This window comes from Cherax quadricarinatus, chromosome 60, assembly GCF_038502225.1.
Source record: "Cherax quadricarinatus isolate ZL_2023a chromosome 60, ASM3850222v1, whole genome shotgun sequence".
Lineage (NCBI taxonomy): Eukaryota > Metazoa > Arthropoda > Malacostraca > Decapoda > Parastacidae > Cherax > Cherax quadricarinatus.
The window spans coordinates 2,459,338-2,475,566 of NC_091351.1; the positions used below are offsets into that span (position 1 = coordinate 2,459,338).

A 16,229-nucleotide genomic window follows, 5' to 3' on the forward strand; every position below is an offset into this window, starting at 1 on the left:
CCTATGCGAGGTGGATCCAATTAGTTTCTCTGCTACTAGAAATAATTCAAGTAAATGCATGCCTTGTTAGTAATTTGTAGTTTTCATTTAGTCTTTGTACGTGGAGATATTTTCATGATGATACGTGTGAGCACGTAGTTGCATTCACAAAGCATTTATTTATTTGGCTGTTTACATTTTTAGGTCTTCAATAAACATCTGTCACTGGCATTGATTGCTGTTGGTAACAAAGGTCACCCAGCAGGCTGGTCTCACATGCTCATGTCAACTGCTACTTTCACAAAGGTATGGAAATGATTATAACTGTTGAGTTAGTATTACGTTAAATTTCGTTATCTTGTGTTATCCTGGCTGTTATGTGCCAGAGATTTAGTTTAAACTGGTCATATAGAGAACTACATTAATGCAAATAAAATGAAGGATACCAGGGCATAAATTATTGTTTATTAGGAGCTGTGCTAGTTCTTCTTGTTTGTTATTTTCTTAGTTCTTCTTGTTATTTTCTTAGTTCTTCTTGTTATTTTCTTAGTTCTTCTTGTTATTTTCTTAGTTCTTCTTGTTATTTTCTTAGTTCTTCTTGTTATTTTCTTAGTTCTTCTGGTTATTTTCTTAGTTCTTCTTGTTTGTTATTTTCATAGTTCTTCTTGTTTATTATTTTCTTAGTTCTTGTTTATTTACTTTATCTTTTTATTTGTTATTTTCTTAGGTCTTCCTTCAGTTTATTTTAAATGTGGTTACTGTTATATCATGTCATTACGATTTCGTGAGTCAGATATGTTAGTGAAACGTAAACCCCTGAAAGGTCAATAAAAGGAATAGTAAAGATTCAATACTCCATCTGCTAATTTGGAAACAGTAATGTTATTCTTGTTCCCAGCCTTCTAAATGTGGCACACATGTCCAGAGAACCCATAATATGATTGACTGATTTAGTTTGTAGCAGTTTCAAGAGCTTATTTACATTCATAACATGTTGTGTTCACTAATTCCTTCTCCTTGCAGGCAATTTTCACTGTGACAGGAAAAGACATCACAGTATTCTGCGATCAGTGGGTCCGTCAAGGAGGACATGCAAAGTTTAACATGAAGTTCCTGTTTAACCGCAAAAGGTATAGTCAGAGCTGCTGATTATTGCATGTGAATTATGCTGTATTAAATTTTCATTAAGGAAAGTTGAGCAAAGTAACATTTATGAAGGGATTCAGGGAAACCGGCAGGCCGGACTTGAGTCCTGGAGATGGGAAGTACAGTGCCTGCACTCTGAAGGAGGGGTGTTAATGTTGCAGTTTAAAAACTGTAGTGTAAAGCACCATTCTGGCAAGACAGTGATGGAGTGAATGATGGTGAAAGTTTTTCTTTTTCGGGCCACCCTGCCTTGGTGGGAATCGGCCAGTGTGATAATAAAATAATAATAAGGAAAGTTAAACAATAAGATTAATAGAAAGTTGAACATTAAGATTAATAGAAAATTGAGCCCATGGTAAGTGAGACCTAAAACTCCAGACCAGTTGCAATTGTGTTATTATGATTTCATGAATTATAAGGTTTTCTTACATTCTTCCAAATCCATTTTCTTTTATTTAATATTAAAAAATGAGTGTTTACATTATAATAACTTGTGCTTGTTTGTCACTAGGAACATCGTGGAGATGACCATTGAACAAGGTTACATCGGAGAGCTGGGTATTCGTCGCTATGTGGGGCCATTAGTGGTGTGGATACAAGAATTGGATGGTACATTTAAACACACCTTGCAAATTGAACATCAGGTATATTAAAGTTCCTTGTGCACACAAACATTCACACTTTCTTATAATTCTAACTGTTTTTTTGTATTTCATCTAAGGAAAGTTTCCCTAGTATTTCTTAAACAAGTATATAAAATATCTTCTGTCCGATCATTTCCTGATTTTCATTTATGATAATTCAAAGTCATTAATGTAATTTATTAAATTCATAGCAGATGAACAAGGAGGCTTTAGGAAAGGTAGGGGGTGTGTGGACCAGGTGTTTACAGTGAAACATATAAGTGAACAGTATTTAGATAAGGCTAAAGAGGTCTTTGTGGCATTTATGGATTTTGGAAAAGGCGTATGACAGGGTGGATAGGGGGGCAATGTGGCAGATGTTGCAGGTGTATGGTGTAGGAGGTAGGTTACTGAAAGCAGTGAAGAGTTTTTACGAGGATAGTGAGGCTCAAGTTAGAGTATGTAGGAAAGAGGGAAATTATTTCCCAGTAAAAGTAGGCCTTAGACAAGGATGTGTGATGTCACCGTGGATGTTTAATATATTTATAGATGGAGTTGTAAGAGAAGTAAATGCGAGGGTCTTGGCAAGAGGCGTGGAGTTAAAAGATAAAGAATCACACATAAAGTGGGAGTTGTCACAGTTGCTCTTTGCTGATGACACTGTGCTCTTGGGAGATTCTGAAGAGAAGTTGCAGAGATTGATGGATGAATTTGGTAGGGTGTGCAAAAGAAGAAAATTGAAAGTGAATACAGGAAAGAGTAAGGTTATGAGGATAACAAAAAGATTAGGTGATGAAAGATTGGATATCAGATTGGAGGGAGAGAGTATGGAGGAGGTGAATGTATTCAGATATTTGGGAGTGGACGTGTCAGCGGATGGGTCTATGAAAGATGAGGTGAATCATAGAATTGATGAGGGGAAAAGGGTGAGTGGTGCACTTAGGAGTCTGTGGAGACAAAGAACTTTGTCCTTGGAGGCAAAGAGGGGAATGTATGAGAGTATAGTTTTACCAACTCTCTTATATGGGTGTGAAGCATGGGTGATGAATGTTGCAGTGAGGAGAAGGCTGGAGGCAGTGGAGATGTCATGTCTGAGAGCAATGTGTGGTGTGAATATAATGCAGAGAATTCGTAGTTTGGAAGTTAGGAGGAGGTGCGGGATTACCAAAACTGTTGTCCAGAGGGCTGAGGAAGGGTTGTTGAGGTGGTTCAGACATGTGGAGAGAATGGAGCGAAACAGAATAACTTCAAGAGTGTATCAGTCTGTAGTGGAAGGAAGGCGGGGTAGGGGTCGGCCTAGGAAAGGTTGGAGGGAGGGGGTAAAGGAGGTTTTGTATACGAGGGGCTTGGACTTCCAGCAGGCATGCGTGAGCGTGTTTGATAGGAGTGAATGGAGACAAATGGTTTTTAATACTTGACGTGCTGTTGGAGTGTGAGCAAAGTAACATTTATGAAGGGGTTCAGGGAAACTGGCAGGCCGGACTTGAGTCCTGGAGATGGGAAGTACAGTGCCTGCACTCTGAAGGAGGGGTGTTAATGTTGCAGTTTAAAAACTGTAGTGTAAAGCACCCTTCTGGCAAGACAGTGATGGAGTGAATGATGGTGAAAGTTTTTCTTTTTCGGGCCACCCTGCCTTGGTGGGAATCGGCCAGTGTGATAATAAATAATAATAAATATTATTATTATTATTCTTGTATTTAATCTTCACTGACATTAATGGGGTGTTAAATGGCTCTTTACTATCTTCTCTGCCTCTATGTCTTTTTACCTTTAGGAGGATATTAATACAGCAGTGGGTCGATGTAAGACAACTTGGTCTAATTAGTAGAGTGGTAGTGACCAGACAGCTACTACAAGGATATATATCAACAAACTGGCCATATCCCACCACGGCAGGGTGGCTCAAAAGGAAAAATAAAAGTTTCTCCTTTTTAAATTTAGTAATGTATACAGGAGAAGGGGTTACCAGCCCCTTGCTCCTGGCATTTTAGTCATCTCTTACGACACACATGGCTTATGGAGGAAGAATTCTGTTCCACTTCCTCATGGAGATAGGTGGAAATAAACAAGAACAATAAAGAAAATAGAAGAACAGCTAGAGGGGTGTGTATATATATATATGCATGTTAATCATACTTGGATTCTGGACATTTGAATGTTGTAGTGCAGTGGTTCATTTAATTTGTAGTGTCTGTGCACTTCTGTCAAGACATCTACTGAATAAATAATGCTGAATGTGTTTTTTTCTTCTTTGGGTTACCCTATCTTGGTGGTAGATCACCAGTGTGGTAGAAATTTTTTTTTGTGTGTATTTGTGGGTACAATACAATATGTATTTTTGTCTAAACAGTATTTCAATAATGAACTATAATAAAGTTTATCTTTTAGGTGTCTAAGAAAGAGATTGTTTGTCATTCAAAGTCACGTCGAAACAAAAAAAAGAAGATTCCTTTATGTACAGGTGAAGAAGTGGATATGGATCTCAGCCACTTAGAGTAAGTACCAAGTGTAATATAAAAGAAATCTTTATATATTGATAGAATGGCTTATGATTGATGAAAGATCCATTTTAATAATTTTAAAAAGAACATTTCTCCTTCAAACTTTTATGTGTTATTTTACAGTGCTGATTCTCCAGTGCTATGGTTACGTTTGGATCCAGATATGACAATGATGCGTTCAGTAGAAGTAGAGCAACCAGATAACCAGTGGCAATACCAGCTGAGACACGAACGAGATGTGACCGCTCAGACTGAGGCTATCAGTGCTCTTCATCGTTTAGCCAAACAGGGTGAATAACATATAGTTATTTTCAAGTCTGAAAATATTTTTTTGTGCAAATTGAAAAATATTTTCAATTAATGGAGATTAATGAAATGTCATACAAAGTAAATAAAGAAAGATTAAATTTGAAATAAGAGAAAACATTTACAAAATATTACAATGCAGTGACTCACCAAGAGTAAAGGAAGTACTGTATACTGTGTTCACTTGAATTTCAATAGGGTTGAGTTACAATAATTTTGCGTTACAATTTGCTCTCATAAAGAAATTTAGTTTTGAGTTGTGATGAAAAATTTGATATACTGTATGTGTACAATGGTTAGTGGGCATGGGTGGGCCTCAGCCCAGAGACAAGACATGGTGATGAAAAGGTCTTGAATGGAGTGATGGTAGAGGGTGTGATGGAGGTAAGTGGGAGGGGGGGATGGTGGGCAGGTGGAAGGGAAAAAGGAAGGCAGAGGGAGGGAGAGACTACATGTACCAAATGCATGAACCAAACATTGACAGTGGAAGACAGTGACAAAAGTGTAAATATTAAGTCTACAACTCTTGACCAACCTGCCTGCCCACCCTGCCTCTGCCCTGTCCATCCTGCCCTGCTCTGTCCTGCCACATTTTTTGGATATAAGCCTATGAAAGGTAGGCTTACTCTGTTGTTGGGTTCCAGTGTCCCCTGGAGATTTCCAGCTGAAGTTTACAACTGGTAAAACCCCAGTGTGTTTAAACAATAATAAGTATCCAAGGGCAGGTTGGGTGCATTCTGGTGCCTTGGAATGAATTACCATTAATCCATGTATTTTAAGGCTTGAGTTATGATAGTTTTCAGGGACTGTAAATTTCTGGACCAGATTAATATTACTCAAGGGACTTCTGTATAAGTAACACAGTATTTGCTGCTCTCCTTTCAGTGGACAAGACAACCAAGAGCTGAAACAGTCTTAACACTTTTGTTTTGTTTTAACACACTTGCTGTCTCCCTACAAGGTAGGATGATCCAAAAAAGACAAAACATTTTCACCATTGTTTATGCAGTCACTGTTTTGCGACATATGATTTCATAAATTTCATTTTACTGCAAGGATGTTCAGTGCTAGGTACTGTAGCAGGCAGTTAGGTATTGTACACACTAATAACATGTGGTCATGACATGTGGTCATGAAATAAAGAATGAGTTTACCATTATGTAATGATGTTATTACATTAGACTTATTATTCTCTTTAAAGTAAAAAAACTGAAAGAACACTTTGTTCTTTACTTATCTATAAAATGCTGCAGGATTTGCATTTCAGTTTTCCATGATGTTGTTTATTGTTCATAATATTATATGAGCTTAGTTGAGAATGAAATGGAGTGAGTCATTATATTTTGTATTCATGAATATCTTTCCTCAGGTGCTGTTACTACTGAAATGAGAAATACACTGAATGCTGTGTTGGAAAATGAACAGTGCTTCTATAAGGTTGGTTACAATATAATTTTTCATGGTGAAGGGCTCATGATCCAAGGAATTGGAGCAACCCCCCTGTTCCTTAGATCAGATCTCCTTGATTTAAGGAACTGGATCTGTCCATCCCTTGGACTGAACCTGATTGTCTCATACCCTCTGCCCCAGGTTTTATATGATCCCTAGGGGTTTAATATTTTCTTATGAATACTGTATAATAATTTAAAAAATGTGTTTCAAATTCTTTTTGCCCTAATGACTGTTCAGTACTGTAAATAACTAACAGTTATTGGTAAAGCAGAGACTTGGTAAGACAGGTTGCAGTTGAAAGGCATTTTGTTTTAGTGTGATCTTCAACATGTCTCAGTTATGGTGTTATGCAATGTGATTATACAGAATTTAGGCTTGATTGTTATTTAAGTACTGGAGATAGTGTATTTCACTGTTTTGTAAATATTTAAAGGACTTTTATTTATTTTTTTCAATAAACTTTCATTTTATCAGTTTAAAATATCATTTGTGCTTGAAGGGCTTAGTACAAGTATGTAAAGAACTTTGTAAGAGAAGTTTTTGAAGCACTTAGAGGTAGATTTGAGAGTTGGTTCTCTTGAAAAGGTTTACTGTGAGAAAAGACCATTTTCAACCAAAGTTAATTTAACCCTTTGACTGTCGCGGCCGTATATATACGTCTTACGAGGTACCGTGTTTGACGTAAATTCATAAATTCTAGCGGCTTTAAATCAAGCAGGAGAAAGCTGGTAGGCCCACATGTGAGAGAATGGGTCTGTGTGGTCAGTGTGCACCATATAAAAAAAATCCTGGAGCATGCAGTGCATAATGAGAAAAAAAAACTCCTACCGTTTTTTTAATTAAAATGCTGACTGTGTCTTCTATTTTCGTATAGTATTTATGGTTGTATTCTCGTTTTCTTGGTCTCATTTGATAGAATGGATAACATGTTATAGAAATAGAGGTGATTTTGATTGATTTTACTATAAAAAGGACCTAGAAATGGAGCTCAAAGTAGGGGAAATGTTTGATTTTTGCCAATGTTCAAAAGTAAATAAATGATGCCATTGTCCAATAAATGTCCAGCTAGCTATTCTAATATGCAGTCATGAATGGGTTGATGTTATTTATACAATCATTACAGTATTACAGTAGTCTGCATAATAGTAAGTCTTCTATTTTTTGTTTGAATAAAAATTCAAAATAGAAAGCAAGAGTAATATCAGAGGGGCCTGGAGACATGACTGATGAGCAAAGAAAATGTTATTTTAGAGCCAGGAATGTCTGCATTGTTCATTCTGGACCTTATTTTGAAATTGTCATATTTTTTAGTTTTCGTGAAATTGGCCAAATTGCAAATTTCTTACCACATTATTAGGTAGTTGAAATCGGTAAATGGGCAGTTTCTTGTACTCAATCGATAGAAAAAATGGAGTTCTAAAGAAATAGCTATGAGTTTGGGCGACTGGAACAATGAAATTAGCCGAAAATAGGGCTCAAAGTGGGCGAAATCGCCGATTTGTAAACAGCGCCGAGGTCACTAACTTTGCGAGAGCATAATTCCGTCAGTTTTCCATCAAATTTCGTTTTTTTGATGTCATTACAATCGGGAAAAGATTCTCTATCATTTCATAAGAAAAAATTATTTTTTTTTAAATTTTGCGACACCAGGAGACACCTCAGGATTGGGGGTTGCGACAGTCAAAGGGTTAAGACAGTATTAGCTACATTCATTCTGGAGAGTCGGGTGCAATATTGACTAAACATGAAAGTATGAGTTTAGATAAATGTATATGAATTACAAGTGTACTGTATCAAATTAATCTTTAATTTAGAATGAATATATTGCTCTATGTTTTCCCTATTTTCTTTTTTCAATTTGGGTCATATGTTTAATAACATTTAATTGGGAATGGAATATAGCTTATCGGCAGATTTTTACAACTTTCTATAAATAACATTTCCTTCAGGTACGATGCAGGGCAGCCCATTGTCTGACTCGAGTGGCTAATGCCATGGTAGCTAATTGGAATGGTCCACCCGCCATGATGCAGATTTTCCGAAAGATGTTTGGTTCATTCTCGTGTCCCAATATCATCAGACAACATGACTTCACTAGCCTCCAGAATTACTATATACTTAAGGTTTGATATTTTATTTTAATTTTCTGAAATGTAGGGTTATTTATTAATCATTTTTGTTAAAATTTTACATGTTTGATTGAATTTTCTTTTCTCAAATCTCTTCATAGATATTACCTTATCATTTAACTCATCCAAAACTAATATAGGACAGATACACACAATATACAATGAGTTCTGTAGCATAAATAATTGAATTAACAAGTAAACGGTCCAAGCAGATCTACGTTCACATGTGTAGTGCTACAAAAGTAGATCTACGTTTTTTTTACATATTTTCAAATATAACAAAAAAAAAAGTAGATCAAAGTTTTTTTACACATTTTCAAATGTAAAAAAACAAAAAAAAGATCTACTTTTTTTACATACTTTCAAATGTTGAAAAAGCGTATACTATATACGTTTGGACCGTTTACGGGTTAAATAATTTACTGCATAAATAAAATGTTGAACAATAAAGGCTGGTGTAACTGTAGGTACTGGTAACAGACTGGGTCCCAGGGGTGTTGATCCCCAAAATCTTCTCCAGGTATACTGGGCTTGATGAAGGAAAACTAATATTTGGAACTAATTTTTTTTTAACACATCGGCTGTTTCCCACCGAGGCAGGGCGACCCAGAAAGAAAGAAAAAACTTATATCATCATTCAACACTTTCACCATCACTCATACATAATCACTGTCTTTGCAGAGGCACTCAGATATGAAAGTTTAGATATCCTTCCAAATAACCAATATCCCAAACCCCTCCTTTAAAGAGCAGGCATTGTACTTACCATTTCCAGGACTCATGTTCAGCTAACTGGTTTCCCTATATCCCTTCACCTTGCTCACACTCCAACAGCTCGTCAGGTCCCAAAAACCATTCGGCTCCACTCACTCCTATCTAACATGCTTATGTACACTTTCTGGAAGTCCATGCCCCTTACCTACGAAACCTCCTTTACCCCCTCCCTCCAACTTTTCAAGGACGACCCCTACCCCACCTTCCTTCCCCTACAAATTTATACATTCTCCAAGTCATTCTACTGTGTTCCACTCTCTAAATTACCAAACCACCTCAACAACCCCTTGTCAACCCTCTGACTAATACTTTTAGTAACTCCACACCTCCTAATTTGTACTGATATAGGAATTAATCAAGCCAAAAACTTCTATAAGTCAGGAGTGATTATATAGATGTATGGAGAGGAGCAGAAGAATGTAACTTAAAGAAATTGCAAACAATAGCAAATCACCTAATTAAAATAGCTGTTGTTGCTAGTGGCTTGCTGGCCTATATGGACATCACAACTTACGTTGTAATGTCTATATAGGCACTTTTGAGCAAGTAGTGACCCAAAGTCCTCTTGAAAACTAATACCTTTGTTCTAGCATTATTTCTTATACTTTATGTACTGGTAGAAAGTTGAAGAGTTGTTAACTCTAATAAATGTTTTAGTCTTAAGTCATTATCAAAAGTTTTATATTACAGACTCTGCCAGTTGCAATGGCTGGTCTCCGCAACACTCACAAGGCGTGTCCTCCAGAAGTATTAGGGTTCTTGATGGATCTTTTCAAATACAGTGATAACTCCAAAAATCGCTACTCTGATAACTACTATAGGGCTGCTTTAGTGGATGCACTTGCTGCTGCCATCTCTCCGGCCCTTGTACAACATGACCCAGCTACCATCACTTCAGATTCCTTGTCTGAGGATATGCGCAGGGTTTTGAATGAGGTATGGGGCATGAGGCATTACAAATTACTTTGCATATCTCAATACTTAATTTTACAATTGTATGAAATATCATGGAGTTTATGTAATCAGAGGTAGACAGCATTGTTTTACATGATTGTTTTACAGCATTGTTTTACATGATGGTAGGATTGCTGGTGTCTTTTTTCTGTCTCATAAACATGCAAGATTTCAGGTATGTTTTACTACTTCTGCTTACACTTAGGTCTCACACTACACATGTATATGCAAGCATATATATACACACCCCTCTGGGTTTTCTTCTATTTTCTTACTAGTTCTTGTTCTTGTTTATTTCCTCTTATCTCCACGGGGAAGTAGAACAGAATTCTTCCTCCATAAGACATGCATGTCTTATGGACATGTCTTATGCTGGAAGTTAAAAAGAGAAACATTTGTTTTTCTTTTTGGGCCACCCTGCTTCAGTGGGATACGGCCGGTTTGTTGAAAGAAGAAGAAATACAGTGGACCCCCGCATAACGATTACCTCCGAATGCGACCAATTATGTAAGTGTAATTATGTAAGTGCGTTTGTACGTGTATGTTTGGGGGTCTGAAATGGGCTAATCTACTTCACAATATTCCTTATGGGAACAAATTCGGTCAGTAGTGGCACCTGAACATACTTCTGGAGTGAAAAAATATCGTTAACCAGGGGTCCACTGTATTTTACATTGGAATTTCATTCAGTCAGTACTCAAGACAGTTTAGATATTGAAGATGCCATCACACTATTAGTGATTTAACCTTATGGAGTAACTTACAAAGATAATATTACGAACATTAACTTAAGTTTTTGACCAAATTTTCACTAAATTTTTCCAGTTACATTTCAGATTTGTAGTTTGGTAAAATTATTGCAATGTGAGTAAACATATATGTACATTATTTAGATGTGGATGAGTGAACATCGCTAATCTTCCGAGTTCACGAAAACTTGAAATTAATTCATACCTTTCCGGAAGTTATTTATTGTTTGAAAATATAGCATATGATCCAAGCCATTCTACAAATGCAGATGCAGATAATAGACAAATGATATAATTAAATGCAGAATAATTTTTAGTAAGAATTATAGTAGTAGTGTCAATTAAGAAATTATGAAAGTGAATAAATAATTTAATACTTATATTTTCCTCATTTTCTAGATTACACGTTACTTAAATTTAGAAAAGCTCCTGCCTTGCTACAAGTACACTGTCACAGTATCGTGCCTTCATGCCATCCGCATACTTCAGAAGAATGGTCACGTACCTCCTAAGTCAGATATCTTCAAGGCATATGCTGCATATCCTCAGTTCATTGGTAAGATAGAGAGGTTTATTTCATTGTTACTATCATGCCCAACAATCTCTCTTCTGTTCACTGTACTTAACTTTACTTTCCTGTGTGCTTCTTAATAATTCTTATTGTTATTCTTATTTCTGTTTCCTTTCTAATGTATGAGGACCAGTGATAATCCCTGGAATCATGAACAAATATAATGTTTTTGAAGGAGGGCTGGGGATATTTGTAGTTTTGAACTATAGTATCAGCACCCCTCTGTCAAGATGGTGATGGAGTGAGTGATGGTTAAAGTATTTTCTTTTTGGGAGCCACCGTGCCTTGGTAGGAAATGGCTAGTGCGTTAAAAAAAATATCTGGCCATCATTTACAGTGATGAAAGAATGCAGGATGCAAAATTCCAGTATGCACGTTATGTTGGAAATAAATTACACTATACCGTATATTAAGGATCTAAGTGTGAGAATTAAGTCGGATATTTAATGGAAGAAGTGAATGTTTTCAGATACTTGGGAGTTGACATGTCGGCGGATGGATTTATGAAGGATGAGGTTAATCATAGAATTGATGAGGGAAAAAAGGTGAGTGGTGCGTTGAGGTATATGTGGAGTCAAAAAACGTTATCTATGGAGGCAAAGAAGGGAATGTATGAAAGTATAGTAATACCAGCACTTATATGGGTGTGAAGCTTGGGTGGTAAATGCAGCAGCGAGGAGACGGTTGGAGGCAGTGGAGATGTCCTGTTTAAGGGCAATGTGTGGTGTAAATATTATGCAGAAAATTCGGAGTGTGGAAATTAGGAAAAGGTGTGGAGTTAATAAAAGTATTAGTCAGAGGGCAGAAGAGGGGTTGTTGAGGTGGTTTGGTCATTTAGAGAGAATGGATCAAAGTAGAATGACATGGAAAGCATATAAATCTATAGGGAAAGGAAGGCGGGGTAGGGGTCGTCCTCGAAAGGGTTGGAGAGAGGGGGTAAAGGAGGTTTTGTGGGCAAAGGATTGGACTTCCAGCAAGCGTGCGTGAACGTGTTATAGGAGTGACTGGAGATGAATGGTACTTGGGACCTGACGATCTGTTGGAGTGTGAGCAGGGTAATATTTAGTGAAGGGATTCAGGGAAACCGGTTATTTTCATATAGTCGGACTTGAGTCCTGGAAATGGGAAGTACAATGCCTGCACTTTAAAGGAGGGGTTTGGGATATTGGCAGTTTGGAGGGATATGTTGTGTATCTTTATACGTATATGCTTCTAAACTGTTGTATTCTGAGCACCTCTGCAAAAACAGTGATAATGTGTGAGTGTGGTGAAAGTGTTGAATGATGATGAAAGTATTTTCTTTTTGGGGATTTTCTTTCTTTTTTTGGGTCACCCTGCCTCGGTGGGTCACCCTGCCTCGGTGGGAGACGGCCGACTTGTTGAAAAAAAAAAAAAAATCCATTTCCATTCATCTATAAATTGATTATGTACTAAATTCTCTGTCTTCTTATTTTCAGATGTACGAGTTTCGGCAGTGGAGCAGATAGTGGACTTCCTGGCACATGATGGGACTCGTGATGACATTGACTTTTTATTAACGTTGGCTGAATCAGATCCAGTCCCACGTGTTCGATATTTGACTCTAGTGTCACTAGCGCAGAATCCTCCTTTCATTATGGGTCAAAGCCACAAACTTGACACTGAGCACTTAGTTGAACGTCTATGGAATATAATGAAGTAAGTGAAAATTTTACATAAAACTTGTATCAAACAGGCACATTGTAATTGCAAGAACAAATTAATTGAATTAGTTGTCATTACAGTAATCCCCAAATGTTAATATCTCACTGGCAGTGAAGTCACTTGTTCCAAGCTCACCTGTAGGTCTTGTCACTGGATGTAGAGTCTACTTTCTAATGTTTCACCTGCTTGATGAATGTCTAATAACAGACAGAAACACAGTTTTCTTATTTCCAGTTTTCTTTTCCAAAGTGGGCATTAATTTAGGCAGCAAAGGAACATGTCTATACTGTATACAGGGTATGACTAGCTAGAAGTGAATATGATGACCCAGTTCCTACCACTAGTTCACTCACAGCAATGGAAATTCATTGATGTGATCCATGGAGTTCTCACAAAAGTGCTAATTGTATTAAAATATATTTAAAGTTTTACATATTAAATAGTTTTTTCCTAAGTTATTTCTCTCTCTGTGCCATGGACTTGGAACACATCTCCATAAAGCAAAAATGACTGTGGATAGAAATAGTAGACAATACCAACACTGTAAAAAAAGACACATAAATGCAGTACAATGTGATTCTTTGTGAATGATGTTTTGCCCAAGCAGTGAGCTTTATCCAGTGAATGCAGTGAACTTGATTGCAGAATGCACAAACATTCAGTATATGTATTGTTATGCAAAAATCATGAACAAATGATACAAGATGCCAAACAACCATGGGGGGCAGGGGGAGTTGAATAATAGCTCTAGCTCTTTTGTGTGGCAATCAACACATCATCAGGAGCTTGCAATGTTACAGAAAAAAGGAGGAGGTCCAAGCAAATATGATCAGAGTAGCATGTTTTCTCATTCGAGCAAACATGCTTCCTCTGATCATATTTGCTGTTTTTCGTCAAGGCAGGGTGATTCAAAGACAGAAACTTATGTACAATATATTTGTATAGAGAGTAAAGTATACTGTACTGTGTATGGGTGCACTTCTTTTTTCAATGCACCACCCATCTCCCACCAAGGCAGGGTGACCTAAAAAGAAAAACGAAAGTTTTTTTACATTTAGTAATATTGCTGCACTTATTTACCTTTATATATTGTTTGCTTTATTTTGATACCTTTTAGCTCAGGACAACCGTGTGATTCCCGAGTGCGGTGTGCAGTGTTGGACCTCTACTATGCCTTGTATGGCCGCCGGAGGCCAGCTTGCATACCAGCATCTGAGCCAGCTCTTGTGCTCAACCTCCGTAAACCTCCACATCCTCCCATCCAGAACCCAGTGCTAGTGGTAGGCATGAGATTTTTATTTAATTATTGTAATAATATTGATAGAATTACTGACTATGTTAGGTAAAAGGACATAAGTTTAACTAATTCAACATTTTATTGTGGCAACGTTTCTTTCAAGCCATTACAGCTTGACAAAGCTCCTAGAGAGTGAAATGTTGCCACAATAAAATGTTGCATTAGTTGCACTTGTATCCTTTTACCTTACATACCTTACATACTTATGATTATAAAAAATGCTGGCATCTATTTTTTTTTTTACTATAGAATATCTGTGTAATGGGGCTATAATCAATGGTTAGAGCATTGAGTTCACAACCAAAAAATAAGAACATAAGAAAGGAGGAACACCGCAGCAGGCCTACTGACCCATACTAGGCAGGTTTTCTCAAACCCAAACCCACTAACAAACATATTTGCCCAACCTATTGTTTGAATCATAAGCAGGGTGAAAATTAAGGGCTAGTCCCCTGTTCACTTAGTGGTGGTGTTTTATTCTTCAGGAAACAGCACAGTGTGTCCTGACATGCGTCACACTCAGATGATGACCTGTTTAGTGGTTAAGCAATCTGGCTTACCCCAACTGGGCTTTACAACCTATTTAGAAACCAAAGGATCAGTATATAGTAGTGTATCCTAAGGTGTTGATACCCTGAGGGCATCTTAAAAACTATCTTTAAATAACTGAATATATTAGTGAGGAGGCATTAAACCTCTAGGTATCATACAGTTCTTGGGAATGAGAGGTAATAAGGTTTGATCCAAGGAAGGGGAGACTAGTGCCAGTTTCTTGGATCAAGAGTAGTTTGCTAGCATCAAGGCACCCCTCTGGCAGGGTCCTGATGTATTGAACTGTTACTAAAATTATTTTATCACTGCTTTGTTGTATATACATGAATTCATATGTAAAACAGTTATTTTCAGTATTGACTTACATTTTTTGTTTAACTTTCAGCTGAAAGAGGAAGAAACAGTTCCCCAGCCAGTAAAGGAAACACTGGTTGATATATCTGAACCTAAGGCTGAAGTTAAAACAGAAATTGTGGAAATGCCTGTTGAAGTCATTTTTACTGAGGAGAACAAAAACAGAGTAAAGGTGAGTTCATCAATTAAGATTTATGTTTTTATTATATAAGATCCAAAGGACACCTCAAGATTACTTTACTAAATGGTTTAAGGTACTGGAGACCCAATTGGTGTTCTTGCAATCACTACTTTATGGCTGTTTTGTCTTTGCTAGTTCAACCCTTGATGCTTGTGAAGGGCTCTTGAACCAAGGAATTGGAATTATCTTTCCCTTCCTTGGATTGAACCTGATTACCTTCCAAACCCAAGGCACTGTATGTTCCCTATGGGCTTAGCGCTTCCTCCCCCAATGAATATAATAATAATCTGCCTGTTCATTCTCCAGCACGCCTTACATAATTTGTTACTTTCATAATATAGTGTAGTGAGTTTCTCATCACAATTCATAGTGTTTTATGACCTATGGGGGCTGAACACATTTTTTTTTTTTTTTTTTTTTTTTTTTTTCAACAAGTCGGCCGTCTCCCACCACCGAGGCAGGGTGACCCAAAAAAAAGAAAGAAAATCCCCAAAAAGAAAATACTTTCATCATCATTCAACACTTTCACCACACTCACACATTATCACTGCTTTTGCAGAGGTGCTCAGAATACAACAGTTTAGAAGCATATATGTATAGAGATACACAACATATCCCTCCAAACTGCCAATATCCCAAACCCCTCCTTTAAAGTGCAGGCATTGTACTTCCCATTTCCAGGACTCAAGTCCGACTATATGAAAATAACCGGTTTCCCTGAATCCCTTCACTAAATATTACCCTGCTCACACTCCAACAGATCGTCAGGTCCCAAGTATCATTCGTCTCCATTCACTCCTATCTAACACGCTCACGCACGCTTGCTGGAAGTCCAAGCCCCTCACCCACAAAACCTCCTTTACCCCCTCTTTCCAACCCTTTCGAGGACGACCCCTACCCCTCTTTCCTTCCCCTATAGATTTATATGCTTTCCATGTCATTCTACTTTGATCCATTCTCTCTAAATGACCAAACCAC

General features: G+C 37.3%; 1 protein-coding gene across 6 annotated transcripts in view; it reads left to right on the forward strand.

The window, feature by feature from the left end:
- Window positions 1-16,229, forward strand: part of Taf2 (TATA-box binding protein associated factor 2) — a 39,475-nt gene that overhangs the window by 16,205 nt on the left and 7,041 nt on the right. For all 6 annotated transcript variants that reach the window (XM_070097887.1, XM_070097891.1, XM_070097892.1 and 3 more), the window contains exons 12-23: window positions 184-285; window positions 1,003-1,109; window positions 1,637-1,769; window positions 4,137-4,243; window positions 4,373-4,539; window positions 5,925-5,992; window positions 7,957-8,130; window positions 9,601-9,846; window positions 11,013-11,169; window positions 12,642-12,861; window positions 13,985-14,147; window positions 15,102-15,242. In XM_070097887.1, coding sequence (XP_069953988.1) covers window positions 184-285; window positions 1,003-1,109; window positions 1,637-1,769; window positions 4,137-4,243; window positions 4,373-4,539; window positions 5,925-5,992; window positions 7,957-8,130; window positions 9,601-9,846; window positions 11,013-11,169; window positions 12,642-12,861; window positions 13,985-14,147; window positions 15,102-15,242 — 1,785 coding nt within the window. The remainder of the gene's footprint in view (window positions 1-183; window positions 286-1,002; window positions 1,110-1,636; window positions 1,770-4,136; window positions 4,244-4,372; window positions 4,540-5,924; window positions 5,993-7,956; window positions 8,131-9,600; window positions 9,847-11,012; window positions 11,170-12,641; window positions 12,862-13,984; window positions 14,148-15,101; window positions 15,243-16,229) is intronic.